The 18,924-nt window shown below is 43.1% G+C and overlaps 2 protein-coding genes across 4 annotated transcripts in view; one reads left to right on the plus strand and one right to left on the minus strand.

Annotated features, from left to right (window-relative positions):
* The first annotated feature begins 68 nt into the window (after positions 1–68).
* ergic2 (ERGIC and golgi 2) lies at positions 69–12,521 on the plus strand. Of its 3 annotated transcripts, none has more exons than XM_080545127.1 (14): positions 69–179; positions 427–577; positions 1,260–1,368; positions 1,624–1,670; positions 2,420–2,487; positions 2,641–2,681; positions 3,051–3,152; positions 4,083–4,178; positions 4,328–4,383; positions 4,829–4,927; positions 5,038–5,135; positions 8,195–8,357; positions 8,803–8,882; positions 12,083–12,521. In XM_080545127.1, the coding sequence occupies exons 2-14, from the start codon at positions 472–474 to the stop codon at positions 12,152–12,154; spliced, it is 1,137 nt and encodes a 378-aa protein (XP_080401253.1). In that variant the 5' UTR covers positions 69–179; positions 427–471; the 3' UTR covers positions 12,155–12,521. The 3 variants fall into 3 exon arrangements, with proteins under 3 accessions (XP_080401253.1, XP_080401255.1, XP_080401254.1); XM_080545129.1 differs by having other exon boundaries at positions 12,089–12,521; XM_080545128.1 differs by having other exon boundaries at positions 101–173.
* Positions 12,522–16,675: 4,154 nt separating this feature from the next.
* magi2b (membrane associated guanylate kinase, WW and PDZ domain containing 2b) overlaps positions 16,676–18,924 on the minus strand; it is a gene marked incomplete at both ends in the record, with an annotated part of 102,645 nt that continues 100,396 nt past the window's right edge. Inside the window, one exon of the mRNA XM_080545003.1 lies at positions 16,676–17,379. Within this exon, the coding sequence (XP_080401129.1) occupies positions 16,676–17,379 (704 nt within the window). The remainder of the gene's footprint in view (positions 17,380–18,924) is intronic.

Genomic DNA, 18,924 nt, shown 5'->3' on the forward strand with positions numbered 1-18,924 from the left:
GTCAGCCGCCACCACTTACAACAACATCCGCCTTCACTCACACGTCAGCTGACTTTGCTACCGGCGAGAGTCCAGATGTTTGACTGTTAATGCGCAGAAACAATTAATCTATCTGGCCAAACACGAGATCTGGTGGACGGTGACGTTAATGGGCATCCGAGGCAAGAACACAGGTGGAGGTAAATGTTGATATCATGTTAACAGAGCTAGATAGCCTCTCAGCTGTACGGTGGCGTCAGTAGGGGAACAAGTGCCTGACATTACTGACATCGGTCTGTAGCGTTCTGGTCGGAGATGTCTAAATGGCATACTTGACTAGGTTAGCTACTGTTGTTACTCCAATGTATCTGGCGGTGGAAAAGTGTTATCCAAATGCTTCAATCCATTAATATATGAGTATAATAATATTGATGTATTTTGCAACAGGATGCATCTGTGCTGATCCTCAGATTTGAGACTTTTGCCCCAAACATGAGGAGACTGTCCCGGAAGAAGGCTCTTAGCCTGGTGAAGGAGCTGGACGCCTTCCCCAAGGTCCCTGAGAGCTATGTAGAGACCACAGCCAGCGGGGGGACAGGTGAGCTACTGTCACTCAATACACAGAGGAATTGCAGTCAGGCATAGTTGTGGAGCTCTGAATGATTGCTGTCTGATTCAAACAGTCTGTGTATCAGTAAAGTCTGTTATTGTAAGAGTGAGATTAGTTAGGATTAACTCTGGTGTATGATCATGATGTCGCCATGACGTGAACAGCACAGTAAAAAAAACAAGGCCTTAAAAGTTTAAAAAAATGGACATGGGTCATTGAAAGTGCTTGAATTCCCCCCCCCCTCTCTCTCTCTCTCTCTCTCTCTCTCTCTGTCTCTCTCTCTCTCTCTCTCTCTCTCTCTCTCTCTCTCTCTCTCAAAAAGTAATTGTAGTAGATAAGTTACATTGTTTAACTTAACACAGTAACTTTACACATATTTCACAATATATTGTTTTGCTGTGCTGTGGTAGAGAAGGCAAGAGACCATCTAGTGTTCACACATTCAAGCCTCTCTTTTTAATTGTTGTCTGTGAGCGGATAGTTCCTATTATATACATTCTCGTCTAGATCTGTCTCAAACTATGCCGTGTTGGGTCCTTGAATATGAGGGAATTGAGTCTTAAAAGTCCTTGAAAGGTGCTTGAATGTGATGTTTCAGAAGGTGTGGGAACCCTGTTGAAGAGAAAAGTTTAGAAAGAGCATCTAACCTCTCCTCCGTTGTCTCTCCCAGTGTCCCTCATAGCCTTCACATTCATGGCCATCCTGGCCTTCCTGGAGTTCTTTGTGTATCGAGACACGTGGATGAAATATGAGTATGAAGTAGACAAAGACTTTTCCAGGTAACAGAAATTTCAGCAGAAAAGATCAGCTGTCTGTTTTATAACAGTCTTGGTAACCAGTGTTGATTCTCAAAACGTACTGTTCAGCCCTATGTGAAGACGCAGAATATATGGATGTTGAATTTCTTATGATTTTAGAGATTATAGATATATGATTATGGTGTTGAATTAAGAGTTGATTCATTGCTTAATGTTTTTTCTTTGGTTTTAGTGTCTACTTAATCTAAACCATGTCCTCTTTTTTTTTTTTTGCAGTAAATTAAGAATAAATGTAGACATCACAGTCGCCATGAGGTGTCAATGTAAGTACTTTGACCTGTCGATGATTGTTCTTTTACTGTTACGGTTTGACGCACATTAACCAGGTTCAGAAAGTCATGTCATATCACTCCCATCTTAGCGTCCCTACACTGGCTCCCCATCAAATACAGAATTAATTTCAAGGTTCTGGTCATCACTTACAGAGCCCTCCACGGTCAGGCACCTGCCTACATCTGTGACCTACTGCGTCCTTACAGCCCCAGTAGGTCTCTCAGGTCCTCTGACCAGGGTTTGTTGGTTGTCCCCGTGCCAGACTGAAGACCCAGGGTGATGGAGCATTCCAAACCGTGGCCCCCAGGCTTTGGAATGCTCTGCCCTTGGATCTTAGATCAGCGGTCTCGGTCGAGGCTTTTAAAAAACAACTAAAGACTGTCTTGTATAGACAGGCTTTTGGATAGCCCCTAGGGCCTGTCTTTCTGTGTCCTGCTGATGCTGTTGTACCTGTTGTACCTGTTGTACCTGTTGTTACTTGTTCTTATTTTCACTTGTTTGCCTGTTTTAACCTGCTATGACTTTCACTCTTTTATTATGTTTTATTATGTTTCTTCTTTGTTATGTTCTCTATATGTAAAGCACTTTGTGACCCTTGGTCTGGGATAGGTGCTATACAAATAAATGTTACTTACTTACTTACCTGTAAGGTGTTGGTTGATGTTGCTTGCGACTGCTGTCATCAGTGTCATATTGACTGATCCATTGATTGACCTGCTGTGCTTGTGGGTGTCTCTAGTTATAGGTGCAGATGTGTTAGACCTGGCAGAGACCATGGTTGCATCAGATGGCCTGCAGTATGACCCAGTGAGTATGACTGCCAGTCTGGTACCAGAGCCCGGCATAGCTACTGCCAGGCCGTCCTCAGACGAGACCTCCATCGACAAATGACACAACAATGACAAGGACTTTTACTTCTCACTAAGTCATCATAACACAAATCTTCTCTTTTCACCGTAGGTCATCTTTGAACTCTCTCCCATCCAAAGACTGTGGCACAGGTAAGACGCTCTGTTCAGTTCAGATTGAAACCTTGTGGTAGATTGTGGGTCTTGTGACGGTATGAAAAGGTATTCATCCGCTATGTTATACACACAGAACAATAATCAAACTATCAAGCTAAGAAAGCCTGGTGACATTTGACATTGTGTTATAACATGTTACTCATTATGTTATAACATGTCACTCATACTGTAAACAGCATGTGCTCTCCCTCTGTTTCACCTCCCTGTTTACCCATCTCCCCTGTTTACCCCACCTTCCTGTTTACCCCATCTCCCTGCATATCTGTTTACCCCATCTCCCTGCATATCTGTTTACCCCATCTCCCCTGTTTACCCCACCTCCCCGCGTGTCCCTCCTCCCTGCAGCACTCTGCTGCACATCCAGGATCGTCTCAGGGAAGAACACTCTCTGCAGGACGTCCTCTTCAAGACCGTCTTAAAAGGAGGCCCCACAGCCCTACCCCCCAGGTATGTAACCCCAATGTGGTAAACCCCAGACTGTGTAAACCCCAGTGCCCAGCCAAATCCATGTTTAGAAATAGCTAGCTAACATTAAGACTTTTCACTTTTCAAAAAATGCCAGTCGAGAGAGGACACTGGCGTTGCTTGTTCGCCGCTTCTCCACCTGAAATCTAGGTGTAATTGCAGCATACAGAGTAGATTGTCCTACAAAGACACTTAGATTTAGATTTAGTAATCAAAAAATTAATTAGACCCCTATACTTTCTTTTATTTATTTATTTTGTTTCTTTTTATGTTACTACTCGGTCTTTTCTGTTTGTAAAGCGTCTTTGAGTGTCTAGAAAAGCGCTATATAAGTCTAATGTATTATTATTATTATTTAGTATATGGATGAATGAATGAATGAATGAATGAATGAATGAATGAATGAATGAATGAATGAATGAATGGTCTTTATTGTCATTGCTATAGTACAGGTACCAAACAACGAAATTTAGGAGGGGTGGCTCCCCTGGTGTTAGGAAAGAAAAAACAAAAACAAAAACACAAGAAGGGAAGGAGCTGGTTTACATAAATAGAGGCTATGTACAGTATCCACTATACTATACTGTACAGATAGACGACTAGGGTTGATCATATTGCACATAGTGTTATTGCACATTCATTTAAAGTGTCGCAGTTTGCACACTTTATGAATGAATGAATAGATAGGAAGATAGTTAGATATGTGGATTCATTGATTAAGTCTCCCTACAGTATGACGTAATATCAAGTGAACATAGAGTAATATCAGGTACATAACTCTGACATTTGCGTAAGCATCGATCTCCATGGGAAATGTGTGCGATGATTCGACGTACGTGCACAGATCATGGAGTTAGGATCCACCCAGAGTCAGATAGAGGAAGGTAGACTGACGTGGTGTTCTCCCTCCAGAGAGGACAGCCCCTCCCAGCCCCCAGCAGCCTGCAGGATACACGGCCACATGTATGTCAACAAGGTGGCAGGCAACTTTCACATCACCGTGGGCAAGTATGTCACCTCCCTCCACCTCAGACCTCACTGCACGGCGCCCAGTTTGTCTCTGAAATGTGTTATGTCATAGTTAGGAGTTATGAGTCATGTCCAGTATGGGCGTGTTCCAGACCCTCACCGTCTGACCTTTTCACCCCCCGTCACAGGGCCATCCCACATCCTCGAGGCCACGCCCACCTAGCATCCCTGGTCAGCCATGACAGTGAGTTTCTATGACGACTCCAACACAATGTTACTGTTGAGCACCCGTTGACATAAGCATCTTAATATCACTTAATAGTGCTATGTACATTGATATAATGCACATAGCACTATATATCCCTTCAAAAAAAAAAACGGTCGAGAGATGACGCTGGCGTTGCTTGTTCGCCGCTTCTCCGAAATCTAGGTGTAATTGCAGTATACAGAGTAGATTGTCCTACAAAGACACTTAGATTTCGATTTAGTAATCCAAAAATGAATTAGACCCCTATACTTTCTTTTATTTATTTTTCGTTTCTTTTTATTATTACTACTCGATCTTTTCAGTTTGTAAAGCGTCTTTGAGTGCCTAGAAAAGCGCTATATAAGTCTAATGTATTATTATTATTATTATTATTATCATCAATGCTTGATCAACTGATTTGGTTTGATTTGTTGTGTGACAGCGTATAACTTCTCCCATCGTATCGATCACCTGTCGTTCGGGGAGGAGATCCCAGGGATCATTAACACTCTGGACGGGACAGAGAAGGTCTGCGCTGACAGTAAGTTCAGATTCACATGGATGAACCGGTCCTCACGCTGGATCTCTGTTGCGTTGGGTGACCTTGTTTATTTTTTCTTACTCGTTTCTTCTTGTAATAATCCTCCCCAGGTAACCAGATGTTCCAGTACTTCATCACCATAGTTCCCACCAGACTGAACACCTACCAGATCTCTGCCGACACACACCAGTACTCCGTCACCGAGCGGGTAGGTCAGCTGGTCTAAGTACAGTTAGGGTTAGGGGAAATATTTCGACAGTGACACAATTTCCATAATTCTGGGCTCTGTACGCCACCACAATGGATTTGAAATGAAACAATCGAGATGTAATTGCAGTACTGTTGTCTTCTGTGGACGTCCAGGCCATTTTGTGGTGCACCAGTGCGTTCTTTTTTTCTCAGAATGTACCAAACTGTTGATTTGGCCACTCCTAATGTTCCCGCTGTCTCTCTGATGGATTTCTTTTAAAGGATGGCCTGTTTCACCTAACCTGCATTCAGGGCTCCTTTGACCACATGTTGTGTGTTACAGCAGCAGCTTCCAACACCTGTCCCTGAAACAGCTTCTGAGTCAATTGTCCAATTACTTTTGGTCCCTTGAAAAAGAGGGAGCTGCATATTAAAGAGCTGTAATTCCTAAACCCATATTCATTATATAACTATAACTTGAATATGTTTTGGTCAACAGCTAAAATAACAAAGTCCAAGTATGGACCTAACTGTATGTGATGTGTACATGCCAGGGTCTTAAAAAGCCTTAAAATCTAAAATCCAGCAATGCGATGCACAAGGCCTAAAAAGGTCTTACATTTCAGTTATTCGGTCTAAAAAAAGAGGTACTAGGTATTAACAGGGTTGCCACACTACCTGGAAAACAGGGAAAACATGGAAATGATTGAGCCCTGTTCCATACCTGGAAAAGGCATGGAAACTGAGCAAAATTGAAAATTTACATGGAAATCTTGTGTTGTCCTGGAAAATTTGATAACATTTAATAATTTAAGTTTATTCTCAAATTTAAGTAGTTGGCTTGGAACTGTCTGTGGCTGTTTTAAATGTGGCTTTATCAATGTTGGTTGGCAAGCACATGGTTCATTGTTGCAAACAAACATTGATGTGCTTGCTAGCTAGCTAGCGCTTGGAATGTGTTGCTAACGGTAACGGCCAATAGCGCTATAGCGCTAATACTTCCTGATATCCGCGAGTGGGGGGCGCAAGTTAAAACGGTCTCAGCGTAGGAACGTTGGATTTACTCTAAGTGGTAGAAGTTTGACTTGTGGTCAATGCGAATGTGTGATCTTTGCTACTTTAATAGATGATGCATTTACCAAGTGATCAGTATTTAGCCTGTATGGTATATATAGTATATGTATGTGTGTATATATACAGGGGTGCACATAACTGGTGCGCCAGTGCGCATGCGTCGCCAAAATGCATGCTGCGCGGCAGATCAGCGGCATGAACGCGCTCTTGCGCACCAAAAGCTGGAAGCGCTGGGAGAGGAATTTACTTCCTCAAAATACAACTGCTGACTGCTGACTGCTGCATCACTGCAAGCCCCACTAAGTAACTATTTGCCGTCCCCTCAGCAATCCATCACAACAGTCGACCGACGACGACCACGGCGACTCCCCTCACGAAAACATTCGGAAAGTATCGTAACTCGTACTTTCATTCCGCGTATCGCGTATCGCACGGTTATCACGGTTATCACGCCGCACGTGAAAATTCAGTCCCGAACGACTCGTCGCTAAAAGGAAAAACAACACCAAGGGACGTTTCTTTTCTCTGAAGCTTTCAAACGTTCAGACGTTTGTTTTACAGCTTCATTATCGCACCTCGACCCCTGACCCAGGGAATATGGTTGGGAATTCTATTAGAAGAAAAAATAAAGACTTTGTTGCACAATCAAAATAATGAGCTATTTAAAGTGATAGCCTACAACATCCTCTACCATGGTTGAAATTGAGGACAGTGATAACAGCAGTCAAGAGAGCAGTGATGATGATGATTAAGCTTGTAGCATAAATAAATGCTTAGGCTGTAACTTTTTGTTGAAAAGTTGATTTCAGTGTTTACAGAACAGAGCAGTGTTGTCAGTTGATTTCATTGTGTTTAAAGAACAGACATTCAGTTAGTGCTTAAAGAGATGTCAGTTGATTTCATTGTGTTTAAAGAACAGACATTCAGTTAGTGCTTAAAGAGATGTCAGTTGATTTCATTGTGTTTAAAGGAGTCTGACAGACTTTCATGCTTAAAGAGCAGTCATTTGAATTTGCATTAGTTTCTTTTGTTTTGCACACAATCATTTGTTCGTTCATCTTTATTTATGAACAAATGTCGTTTTGCTAATATAAGTTATCCATGTATCCTTTCATCCATTCTGTGGGACGGGTCGTGACTCGCGAGCTCGGGGAGCACCAAGCAGCATCCCTAGGTGCTCCTCTGAGCACTGGCCCCAAAAAGTTATGTGCACCCCTGTATATATATATATATTTATATGAAGATGTTATAGCTAGCTAGCTACGATTTATTATCGAAATAATAAACAGCAAGCAAGATCCAAAACTAGGGCCGGTGGAGGAGGGCAAGTGTCACATTGGACAGACTACCAAAACAGAAAAATAAAGTATCTTAACTACAGCAAGTGACACATCAACCTCTATTTCATGATTTTTTAAATATATAACGACGTAGATCATTGATCGGCAACAACACTATATAATTGTTTGCCTGACTGGCCATCGGATTTGGGCTCCTAATAGCTAAAAAGCAATACTGTTTTCTTATTATAACGTATAAAAGTAGCAAAGACCATACATTTGCATTGACCGCAAGTCAAACTTCTAACAATTCTACCACCCAGAAATTGGGTCGACGGGTGGGGGCGGAACGTTTTAACGGTCTAGATATCATCACAAAACATGGTACCTGGAAAATCAAGAGGTGGTATGGAAAATTATTTCAATGCAAGTGTGGCAACCCTGATTAAAAATGAGATTAGCTTGTCCTGCAAGGAAATCAGTCCGACCACATCTATTTACACGGAAATGACTTTTGAGTAATTATGGGACTTATTTATTTTACATTAATTATCCTTCAGACTGTTTAGTCTGTATGGCAGTGAAATCCCTAATTTCATCACCTCGAGGATGACAAAAAGCTATCATGTGGTGATATAGGTCTAAAATAATATTTAAAGAGGTAAAAAAAAAAAATATAGACATGCATGCCGTCATCCTCCTCCCTCTCCCCTGCTGTGTGTAGGAGCGGGTGATCAACCACGCGCTGGGCAGCCATGGCGTCTCGGGGATCTTTATGAAGTATGACATCAGCTCCCTGATGGTGAGGGTCACCGAGCAGCACATGCCCCTGTGGCGGTTCCTGGTCCGGCTCTGCGGCATTGTGGGAGGAATCTTCTCCACCACAGGTACATGAACACCTTCTCTACCAGGACACGGTACACACCTGAAATAACCAGTACTCAAGTTGTAAAAGAAAGTCAGGGGGGATGGTGGATTTTATCATATGGGGACAATTTTAGCATCCCCACAGCGTCAGTGACTTCAGTGTCAGTGACTTCAGTGACTTGGCGGTAAAAATGTCATTGCATGTGTGCGTGCTCCCTCCCTCGCCCACAGTATTTTACTCAATATGCGCAAAACTAAATGTTGAAATAGCAGTAATACCACGTTCATTGATAAAATGACATAAGGGATGGAAAGGGGGGATGGCAGTTTTAGAAGGGGGATGATTTTGACTGTTTTTATTTCATCCCCCCTCATCCCTCCTCATCCCCCCTCAACTCGAGTGCTGGAAATAACTGTGCTATTGTCATCATCATCCTCTAACCCCTCTCTCTCTTCCTCCTCCAGGCATGCTTCATAGCATGATGGGCTTCTTTGTTGATGTCGTCTGTTGTCGCTTCAAGCTAGGCGTGTACCGACCCAACGAGGCAAGTCCTCGCCACGCACACATATGATATATTATTATCATTCTAAGGAAAAAAAATGAAATGTACATAGTATGTTAATTTTTCCATTTTCTTTCACTTTATTATTTTTTATCATTCTATAGTATAATATGATGTATTATTATCATTCTAAGGAAAAAAGAAATAAAGTGAAAAAAAAGAACACAGTATACACAGTATACTAGGGTTAAGGCCAATGCACACGGCGTGCGATTTTGTTGCACGACAACATTCGATTCTCAATTCACACCACAAAGTCGGACCAGGCAGGCTGATTACTATAGGCTCTACCAATATTGCTTGCCTTGCTTCCACAATTTCTACAAGATACAACTGGGCATATTGTGCCTACATGCTCGATTGTTATTATTATATAATAACACGAAGCCATGGATGACTGAGAAAACTGCTCAAGGAGAGGGACAACGCCTTCTCAGCGAAGGACACACTGCTGTACAGCACCAACAGGGCTAACCTAAACCGTGGCATCCGGGAGGCCAAGGCAGACCACAGAGAGAAGATTGAGGAATGCTTTCTGAGCAACGACTCCAGGCGGGTGTGGCAGGGGGTTCAGCACATGACAAACTTCAGAGCCAACAGGCTCACAGCCGCGGAGGACGACCCCCTGCTGGCGGAAGAGCTGAACTCCTTCTACGCCCGGTTCGACGAGGGGCGAACGGAGGTAACCACAACACAAACACCACTCTCTCCAGCTCTCAGCAGCCTCACCCTTACAGAGCATGAAGTGAGACGCGTGCTGAAGGCGGTGGACCCCAGAAAAGCCTCAGGGCCGGATGGCGTCCTGGGACGGGTGCTGAGGGACTGCGCCGACCAGCTGGCCGGGTTTTCACCAACATCTTCAACCAGTCCCTGTCCCAGGCCACCATCCCACCCTGCCTGAAAACCTCAACAATCATCCCAGTCCCGAAGAAAAGCACGGTGAGCTGCCTAAACGACTACCGCCCGGTGGCACTCACACCAATCAACAACCTGCTGCGGAACCAGTCAAAGACCCAGGAAATCATCGTGGACTTCAGGAGGAAAAAATCTGAGGTCCAGCCCCTGCTCGTCGATGGAGGGAGCGTGGAGAGAGTCTCAACCCTCCGATTCCTGGGGGTGCACATACAGGATGACCTGTCCTGGAAGACCAACACAGCAGCCATCATCAAGAAGGCACAACAGCGGCTCTACTTCCTGAGAGTCCTCAGGAAATACCACCTCAAACAGGAGCTGCTTGTGACCTTCTACCGCTGCACAGTGGAGAGCATCCTCACCTACTGCATCTGCGTGTGGTTCTCCAGCTGCACAGCCGCAGAGAGGAAAGCGTTACAGAGAGTCGTGCGATCGGCCCAGAAGATCATCGGCGCCCCCCTCCCCTCTCTGGAAGAGCTGTACAACACACGCTGCCTCAGGAAGGCCTCCAAGATCTCCAGAGACCCATCCCACCCTGGGAACGAACACTTTGTTCGGCTGCCCTCGGGCAGGCGGTTCAGGACCATGTCCGCAAGGACAAATAGACTGAAGCTCAGCTTCTACCCTAGGGCCATTCAGGCTCTGAACACAGCAAAGACCTAGGTTCTAGGCCCTGGACAATCTAGACAATTTGATGGCAGCTACTAGATTGTAATCAAGTGCAATACTGAAACACAACTGTGAACATTTCAAACCTGCAAACTGCGACACTTTAAATGAATGTGCAATAATACTAGGTGCAATATGACAACCCTCGTGCACATAAGGTTCAGAGATAGGAAATGTTAGGATATTTATAGCATAGCATAGAGTACAGCACAGTGTTTTATTTGTATAGTATAGTATAGTGGATAGTGTATATAGCCTTTATTTATGTAAACCAGCTCTTTTCCCTTCTTGTTTTTAGTATTTTCTTTCCTAGCACCAGGGGAGCCCCCCCTCACAAATTTCGTTGTATGGTACCTGTACTATATTAATGACAATAAAGACCATTCATTCATTCATTCATAGGTGTCTTGTAATCCCATATGAGATGGGCCGTGTTGTTGACTTCGGTGGTGTGAATTGAGAATCAAATGTTGTCGTGCAACAATATCGCATCGCACGCCATGTGCATTAATTTAACCACTTTTTTTTTCTTTTTTTTTTAACCTTATGCGGGGTACACACATAAGGAGTTTTTGGCCGGTTTTGGCACGATTTTCGGATGTCTGAAAACGCCAGAAAACGCCCGGTTATCAGATGGATCTTAACATTTTCCTATAACAAAATCCTGGGGTGTGAGGTGTGTTAAGAGTCAATTCTCTTCAATTGTCAATCAACTCTCAACCTGCTCGGAAAATGGGCGTGGGGAACGACAGATTCCAGACTCTCTAGTCTAGAGTCTCGTTCCCCAAGCCAGAAATCTCGCGTGAACCCATCCTTTTAATATTGCCTTTAAATTACAAAATAATTAAATTAAGATTATATAATGATTAAAGCACTTTGAGCCGCAACGTTTGCAGGAAAAGCGCTATACAAATAAAGTTATTATTATTAAGACGAAGTCAGCTCGCTTCTTGATTGGCGAGCAGGGTTGCCAGATGGGAATGACATTTTCCACCCTAACCACAGTCTAAAACCGCTAATTCTACCAAACAATCTGGCAACCCTATGGTTTCTGGTCGGAAGTATTGAACACATTTCACATTTACGATTGCCGGCCACGCCCATTTTCCGAGCAGGTTGCCGGGAGAGATTGACTCTTAACACACCTCACACCCCAGGATTCTGTTATAGGAAAATGTTAAGATCCATCTGATAACCGGGCGTTTTCTGTTGTTTTCAGACATCCGAAAATCGCTGAAATCGCAGAAAATCCGTATGTGTGTACCCCGCTTAACCCTATGATCATTCTATCATTCTATAGTATAATATGATATATTATTATCATTCTAAGAAAATAATTACAATTATATTATCATTATTAAAAATAATTTTAATAATTGTTATCAGTGTATGATCATTCTAGAGTCTACCTGACACCAGAGGTCAAATCTGAAGTGGTTCCACATCTAAAAATGAAGTTTACAGTCTATAGAAAGTTTCATGCTTTAGTCATAAAATGCACAATACCTTCCATATGAGCTTATCTGCCGCATTATATAGTGTTTTTATTTGAAACTGTATTTGAAATCATTGGTGTTTTCCCATGTTTCCTTCTCTTCCGTTCTCAGGTGGGTCTGCTGGATGACCATGGTGATGACCACACCGCGGCACCGACAGAAAACCACGCCCACTGACAGACTGACAGGACTCCCTATGGCTCCCATTGGATCCTAACTTCCTGTCTTCACAGACAATTGGCTGGACTGATTCTCTCTGACGGATTCTGTTTTCAACAACAACATTCTGGAAGCACAATGTTTACAGGCCAGCATTTTTATAAGGAAATGAACCCCCCTTTGTAGTTCTCGAATGGAATTACTACCACTCAGACAATTACTACTACTCCTCCAGGAAGCATCACAGTGTTGCCATGCCAACCACATATTTCTAAATATTTTTTCGGTAGTCTCTGTGTGTCATTTCCTCAGTGCGTATCCCATGGCGACCTGTCTGCTTAGGGAATTGTCACCAGCCAGTCTCAGGACAACTAAAGCTAGAGTTCTCATGTATATATTGTGTTGTTGAGTTGGGTTGGGTTGAAGGGTGGGGAGGGGGAGGGGGGGGGGGTGTATTAGTTGAGTGATAATGGATTTGATTGAAAGGGGGGGAGGTGGATGAGTTGAGTGACAAGGACAATAGTGATGGTGGTGGATGATGTGGAAATCATAACTCTTGGTGTATGACACTGATGATTCAATAAAACCTCCTTTCACCAAAGTGCTTCTCATTGTTCCCGTGTTCAACAGTCTGTCTGGGTGGTGATGTCTGTTACCAGGATGATAGTGACAATTGTCTCACCTAGCGAACTATTATCTGCGTTGTGTGCACATTATGATACAGGTTGCTAAGCAACCAACCACAGAAGAAAATAACTGCAACTTACCACAGGGTTCCCGCGCTGGTCTTAAAAAGCCTTAAAGTCTAAAATCCAGCAATCCAATTCATTCAAGGCCTAAAAAGGTCACAAATACAGTTATTCAGTCTAAAAATTAGGTGCTAGGTCTTAAAAATGAGATCCTGCAAGGAAATCAGTCCGACCACATCAATTTACGCGGATATTAATCAAGCTGGAACCAAGAAAATGCTAATTCGCTTCCTTTTTTGTCTGTATGGCAGTGAATTTCATCACCTCGAGGATGACAAAAAGCTATCATATGGTGTCGTGAATAGGGCATGATATTCAAAGAGGTCTAAAAAAGGTCTAAAAAGGTCTTAAATTGTACTTGTTGAAACTTGTAAGAACCCTGTTTCCAACTGGGACCGTTTAGTGGCGTGACAGAGGAGGGGTCATGATCTAACAGTAGTTATGCAGCAGTGATGAGAACCTTATGCATAGCAAAACAAAGTCATGATCCAGGACATTTAATAGATCTATACTGTAACTTCCCAACCATGTCTAGGCTGTACGGCTGACCCAGACCCAACTGGATTCAATTATACATTTATGTGCATTAAAATAAAAAACACATTTCGCCTATTATGAGTCACTTCTATTGAACACATTTCAGAATATTATAATATATATATATCTTCACCCACATTCAGACAAATAACCAATAATCCATCAAATCAAGCAGTCATCCTGAAAATGAATACTTTACACCATGTCAAGAGTTTATTTGACAGTATTTCAGAATATCTTTCAGTAAACAAGTTTTTTTTCTTCGTTTTTTTTTTAGCAAAATGTAATATATCCGTACTGTCGCATTTCATAAAAATAGTTGTTCACTTCAGTCTTTGAAACTACAGTATCAATGATACAGTAAACCATATTTGTAGGAATACAGCTGTACAGGATGGAGAATACACAGTCAACACTACAGTACAGTTATACTGGTCTGAATGGGGTCATGAACGTGCCATCCTTCACACATAGTATAGCTTTTTTTTATTTTTCTGTAATACAAAATCACTCACAGCAGGCAGGGGACAGCAGCCATGTCTCCATGGAGACAGAGAGGCTGAGTGTACAGACACGTTCACCTTCACCTCGAACTCACACCTTTTATACACACACACATGTTCAACTGAGTCTTAAACACTGTTCTCAGTCTAGTGGTTTCTACGTTGAGTATCGTTTAATTGGAGTGGGATGGATGGTGGAGCTGTGTTTGCTTTGAAGGTGTTTCAGATATAATAGCAGCCTGTTATATAAATGATGTCATATTTACTGTAATTCTGAAAGGTTTGGTAATGTCCTCTTTGAAATATATTGTCAACATGATGCCAATAAATGAAACACTGAAGGTTTGATGAGGACAGAAGAGATGGTTCTAGATACGGGTTCAGGTGAAGTGAGAAGTGCAACATCGGCACCACTGGCTCAGATTGGCACAAAGTTCTCAGGATGGTCGAGAAGAAAGAAAATTAAATTCCATTCTACTTTTTGTTCCACTTTAGTTTTTTTCTCACTGGAGAATAACAGATACAAATAAGCAAGTGTAGTAAGTTGACTTTAGCAACATTTAAGTACTTTTGTAATTCAAGTGAAATACACCTTATCTCTTGAATGGGTTTCACTTATGACAGCAAGACTGTTATTGGTAATATGTCATTGGTTTGGTCTTCGGGACAACGGCAAAACGCTGAAAGAAATTAAATGCAGTTTGAGAGATATTTAGTTCCAAAGACATCAATCCTGTAATGGTTATGGTAAGACTAGGGTCTGATAAAAAAAACAAAAAAACATCTCAATATAAGTTGGAGGAGGAGTTTTCAATATTGGTCCTTTAGTTCCCAAACAGGGTTGCCAGATGGGGTTGACAATTTCCAGCCCAACCGCAGTCTAAAAACCGCCGAATCCACCAAAAACCACCAGCTCAAAACCTATGCAACCCCAAATGCTATTTATCCAGCCCAACTGCCCAAATGCTTTTTTATCCAGCCCAGTGTGATCAAAAGTAGCCCAATTAGGGCAGGAATACACCCAATCTGGCAACACTGTTCCCAAATTCCTGCAAAGAAGCACTTCAGAAGAACCCACACATACTTGGCTGCTCTTGCTGCTCTGATGATAAAAGAATAAAATAACAACACTGACCTTGGGGAGGTAGAGAATCTAACCTGGTCTCTCTACAAACAGGCTACATATCACCCCTGTATCACAATGAGGAAAAAGTCCAATGAGGACTTTAATGATAGTACCTCAGCACTGTACAGTTGGGTTGATCAAAATACTATGCTGCTAGCGAAAAAAAGGAACAATTGTAATGTACACCTTGGTGTTAAATCAGATTTCGAGCAGGTGACACCACGTGAGAACAACGATGTTCTGTCTGATATGTGTATTATCTCTCACATCAATGTTGCATTCTTATCCTCACACTAAGAAAAGACTTAGTGATCGCCATGGTAACAGCTCTACATTAGCTCCAGTAAGGCACTCTGCCCCGCCTTGAATCCCATGTCCACCTCTCCTCTCCTCTCCTCTCCCCCTATGCCCCCCCACAGTGGTGTGGTTCATGTAGCACAGTTAAAAGGCATAGAAATGGGAAATATAGAATGGACAAAGTTCTCTGTTTCATGTGCATACAGTACAAGCACAGCAAAAGCCCATCTGAACATGGTAGCGTGACTGATAGGTGAATGTTGCAATGTTTCATGACACACAGGATTCCATTGCTATGAGTTCTTATGAGGCCCAAATGGAATTTAAAACTTGAATGTTCCATTTGACTCATTCAGCTGACAGTTTGTTTCACTAATATCCAACGGTTACCAAGGGTTACCTCCACAGAGGGTGTCCACTCTACATTTTACTTCTAGAAGGAGTCTGAGTCTGTATGAGGACGGTAATGGTGGTTAGTGTCCGTGTACAAGAGCGCTGCCTCTATCTGTTGTCCATGTCTGCCTGACTCCACGGAGTCTCTGATATGTAGTTATAGACCAGGCCATGGAAATATGGATCTTAAAATACTGTCCCAATATTTTTTTTTCTTTACAATGTTTCTAACTACAACAACGCCTCAAAAAAACACCGTCGGGGATGTTTTTCGAGATGACCAAATGTACATATTTTTCACATTTTTACATTTACAGTATATGATATATTGATAGGTATGTATAATCTAACATATGTCTTGTAGCAGAGCCATCTCTCTTGTTGATGCCGTGTCCAAAGGAGTCCATGTTTTTCAAGATGATATGAATGTCACTCTTATCTCCCGCGGTTCGCTAGTCTTATTCTGTCCATTGCACAGAAAGTAATCGATTGTGAACCTCTTCAACATACCCGCCTCTCTCTGGTGAGAAGTGGAATCCAATCTGAGGTTCCCACCGACGATCCAATCTGGTTCTGATATGGTCGACTGGTTTAAGATACAGCTCAACTCGGCCCAGACCCATGTAGAGCTTTAGTAGTGTCATAACAACTCATGTTAGAGGGTTTTCTGAATCCCAAGACCCTACAGGTAGAGAATATCATCTCCGTCAAGTCACGGACACTTTAAGTCCATCTGTTTTTTAAGGTGGTGGGTGTAATCATCTTGAAGGAGGGGATGAAACAAAACAACAGCGTAATGGGACAGAGAAAGAGAAAGAGAGACCAACAGAGAGAGAGAGAGAGAGCATCTCACGGTGTAAGTGGTTGGATTGGGAGTCTATGAAGAGCCAGCCAGTCTGACCAAAACCGGTCTGATCCAGTTTGTGTTCCCGGTCTACCTGCTCACGGTGGAGGTCCAGGACCGCAGGGTGCCAGGCAGCTTGTCAGGCCCCGGAACGTTCCAGGGGCCTTGGGAGGCGGCTGCACTCCTGCCCGCAGGGCCTTCTGGGACGGTCGGGGGGGGGGGGCAGCAGAGCACGCTGTGACCCGGAGCCCTGTCCTCGTCTCTGGGGTGCAGATCTCTCAGCTCAGGCCCCTCCTGGAGGTCACCAAGTCCGTCCCCACGGTCCCCGACACCTAAGGAGCCTCCGTTCAGATTCACACTCAGGTACGAGGACTCCCAGGGCCAGACGGCGCTGGGAGACTGTGTCTGTGTGAGCTCTCTCTCGCTCTCCCTGGTCCTCTTCTTCTCCATGGACCTCCCCGGGACAGTTTTGCAGGGCCTGGGCTGAAGCTGGGGCTCTCTAGGCCCCCCCTCCATCTCCCCAGGCCCCTGGGGCAGCTTCCCCTGGCCCCTGACAGTGCACCTCTGCTGGGTGGACCTGCCACCCATCCCCCCTCTCATGGAGCTGGGGTCTGTCTGCTGCTGTGGAGCCTGCTGGCCTGCAATGTGCAGCTTGGCCTCTAGAGGGAGCTGGCGGGGGGAGTCTGAGGTTGAGGCTGGATGGGATGAGAGCGATGGGGGGGGCTGGGGGTCGAGGGTCACTTCCTGCAGGGCAGAGTGGGCTGGAGGAAGGGGATCCCAGGGGGGGGGGCCGTCTACTGAGAAGAGAAACGTGGTCAGAGACAAAGTTACACTAACACAGTGTGTTGAATACACACACGCGCACACACACACATGCACACACACACACACACACGCACACACACAAACACACACACGCATGCATGCGCGCACACACGCACACACACACACACACACACACACGCATGCACACACATACATACACACACTGTATATCACACTTGCTAAAATATGGCAATGCAAACAAGCATGCAAAAGGTGTGTGTGCATACTGTTACTGTACACTCCCTCATGTTACTGTACACTCCCTCATGTTACTGTACACTCCCTCATGTTACTGTACACTCCCTCATGTTACTGTACACTCCCTCATGTTACTGTACACTCCCTCATGTTACTGTACACTCCCTCATGTATGTAAGGATGCCAGTAACATACTATATTCATACAGACCCAGAATGTCATCCAGGGTCTTACACTGAACACAAAACCAACCTCAACAAAGAAAAGGGACAAATACACTGCGTTCCAAATTATTATGCAAATGATATTTTATAAGATAAGAATACCTCTGTGTCATTGGCTGCTATAGGCATAAAAGGAGAGAAACTCATGGTGTGGCCCCCATCTTCCCCTGACCTCAACCCTATTGAGAACCTTTGGAGCATCCTCAAGCAAAATATATATGAGGGTGGGAGGCAGTTCACATCAAAACAGCAGCTCTGGGAGGCTATTCTGGCATCCTGCAAAGAAATTCAAGCAGAAACTGTCCAAAAACTCACAAGTTCAATGGATGCAAGAATTGTGAAGGTGATATCAAAGAAGGGGTCCTATGTTAACATGTAACTTGACCTGTTAAGATGTTTTTGTTTGAAATAGCTTTTGATTTCAGTAAATATGACCTCCTAATATGACCTCCTAACCCTAAATTCATCAAATTACCATTTTTAGTTCTTTACAACCTATAAAATGTTTTGAAACTCTGTTGTGCATAATAATTTGGAACAGTGCATTTTGAGTTTATTTTTTATTTTTTTAAATACTGTCATCATTGGGAGGTTTGTTCAATACAATTTGAATTATACTCTAACGGTTGATGACTTGAAAATTATACTGATTGTCATTTGCATCGACTATTTAGGAAAATCTGAGAAAAATATCATTTGCATACTAATTTGGAACGTAGTGTATTGATTAAAAGGCTGGTGCGTATAATAATAATAATAATAATAATAATAATACATTAGACTCGCTTTTCTAGACACTCAACGACGCTTTACAAACTGAAAAAATTCGAGTAGCAATAATAATAATAATAATTTAAAAAAATATATAGTATAGGGGTCTTAATTTTTAGATTACTAAATCTAAATCTAAGTGTCTTTGTAGGACAATCTACTCTGTATACTGCAAGTATATCTAGATTTCGGGCGGAGAAGCGGCGAACAAGCAACGTCAGTGTCGTCTCTCAACCGGCATTTTTAGCTCAGATTTGTATCAAGGTTTTATGAAAGTCCTTGGTTATAATTTTTAGATGACTAAATCTAAATCTAAGTGTC

Source organism: Nansenia antarctica, assembly GCF_963989245.1.
Source record: "Nansenia antarctica genome assembly, chromosome: 14".
Lineage (NCBI taxonomy): Eukaryota > Metazoa > Chordata > Actinopteri > Argentiniformes > Microstomatidae > Nansenia > Nansenia antarctica.

Excerpts from the sequence above, each read along its gene's own strand:
- ergic2 (XM_080545127.1), top strand. The coding sequence starts at position 472 with ATGAGGAGACTGTCCCGGAAGAAGGCTCTTAGCCTGGTGAAGGAGCTG. Across the intron at positions 1,671-2,419 it reads AGTCGCCATGAGGTGTCAAT|TTATAGGTGCAGATGTGTTA; the intron begins GTAAGTACTTTG and ends GGGTGTCTCTAG. Across the intron at positions 4,179-4,327 it reads TTTCACATCACCGTGGGCAA|GGCCATCCCACATCCTCGAG; the intron begins GTATGTCACCTC and ends CCCCCGTCACAG.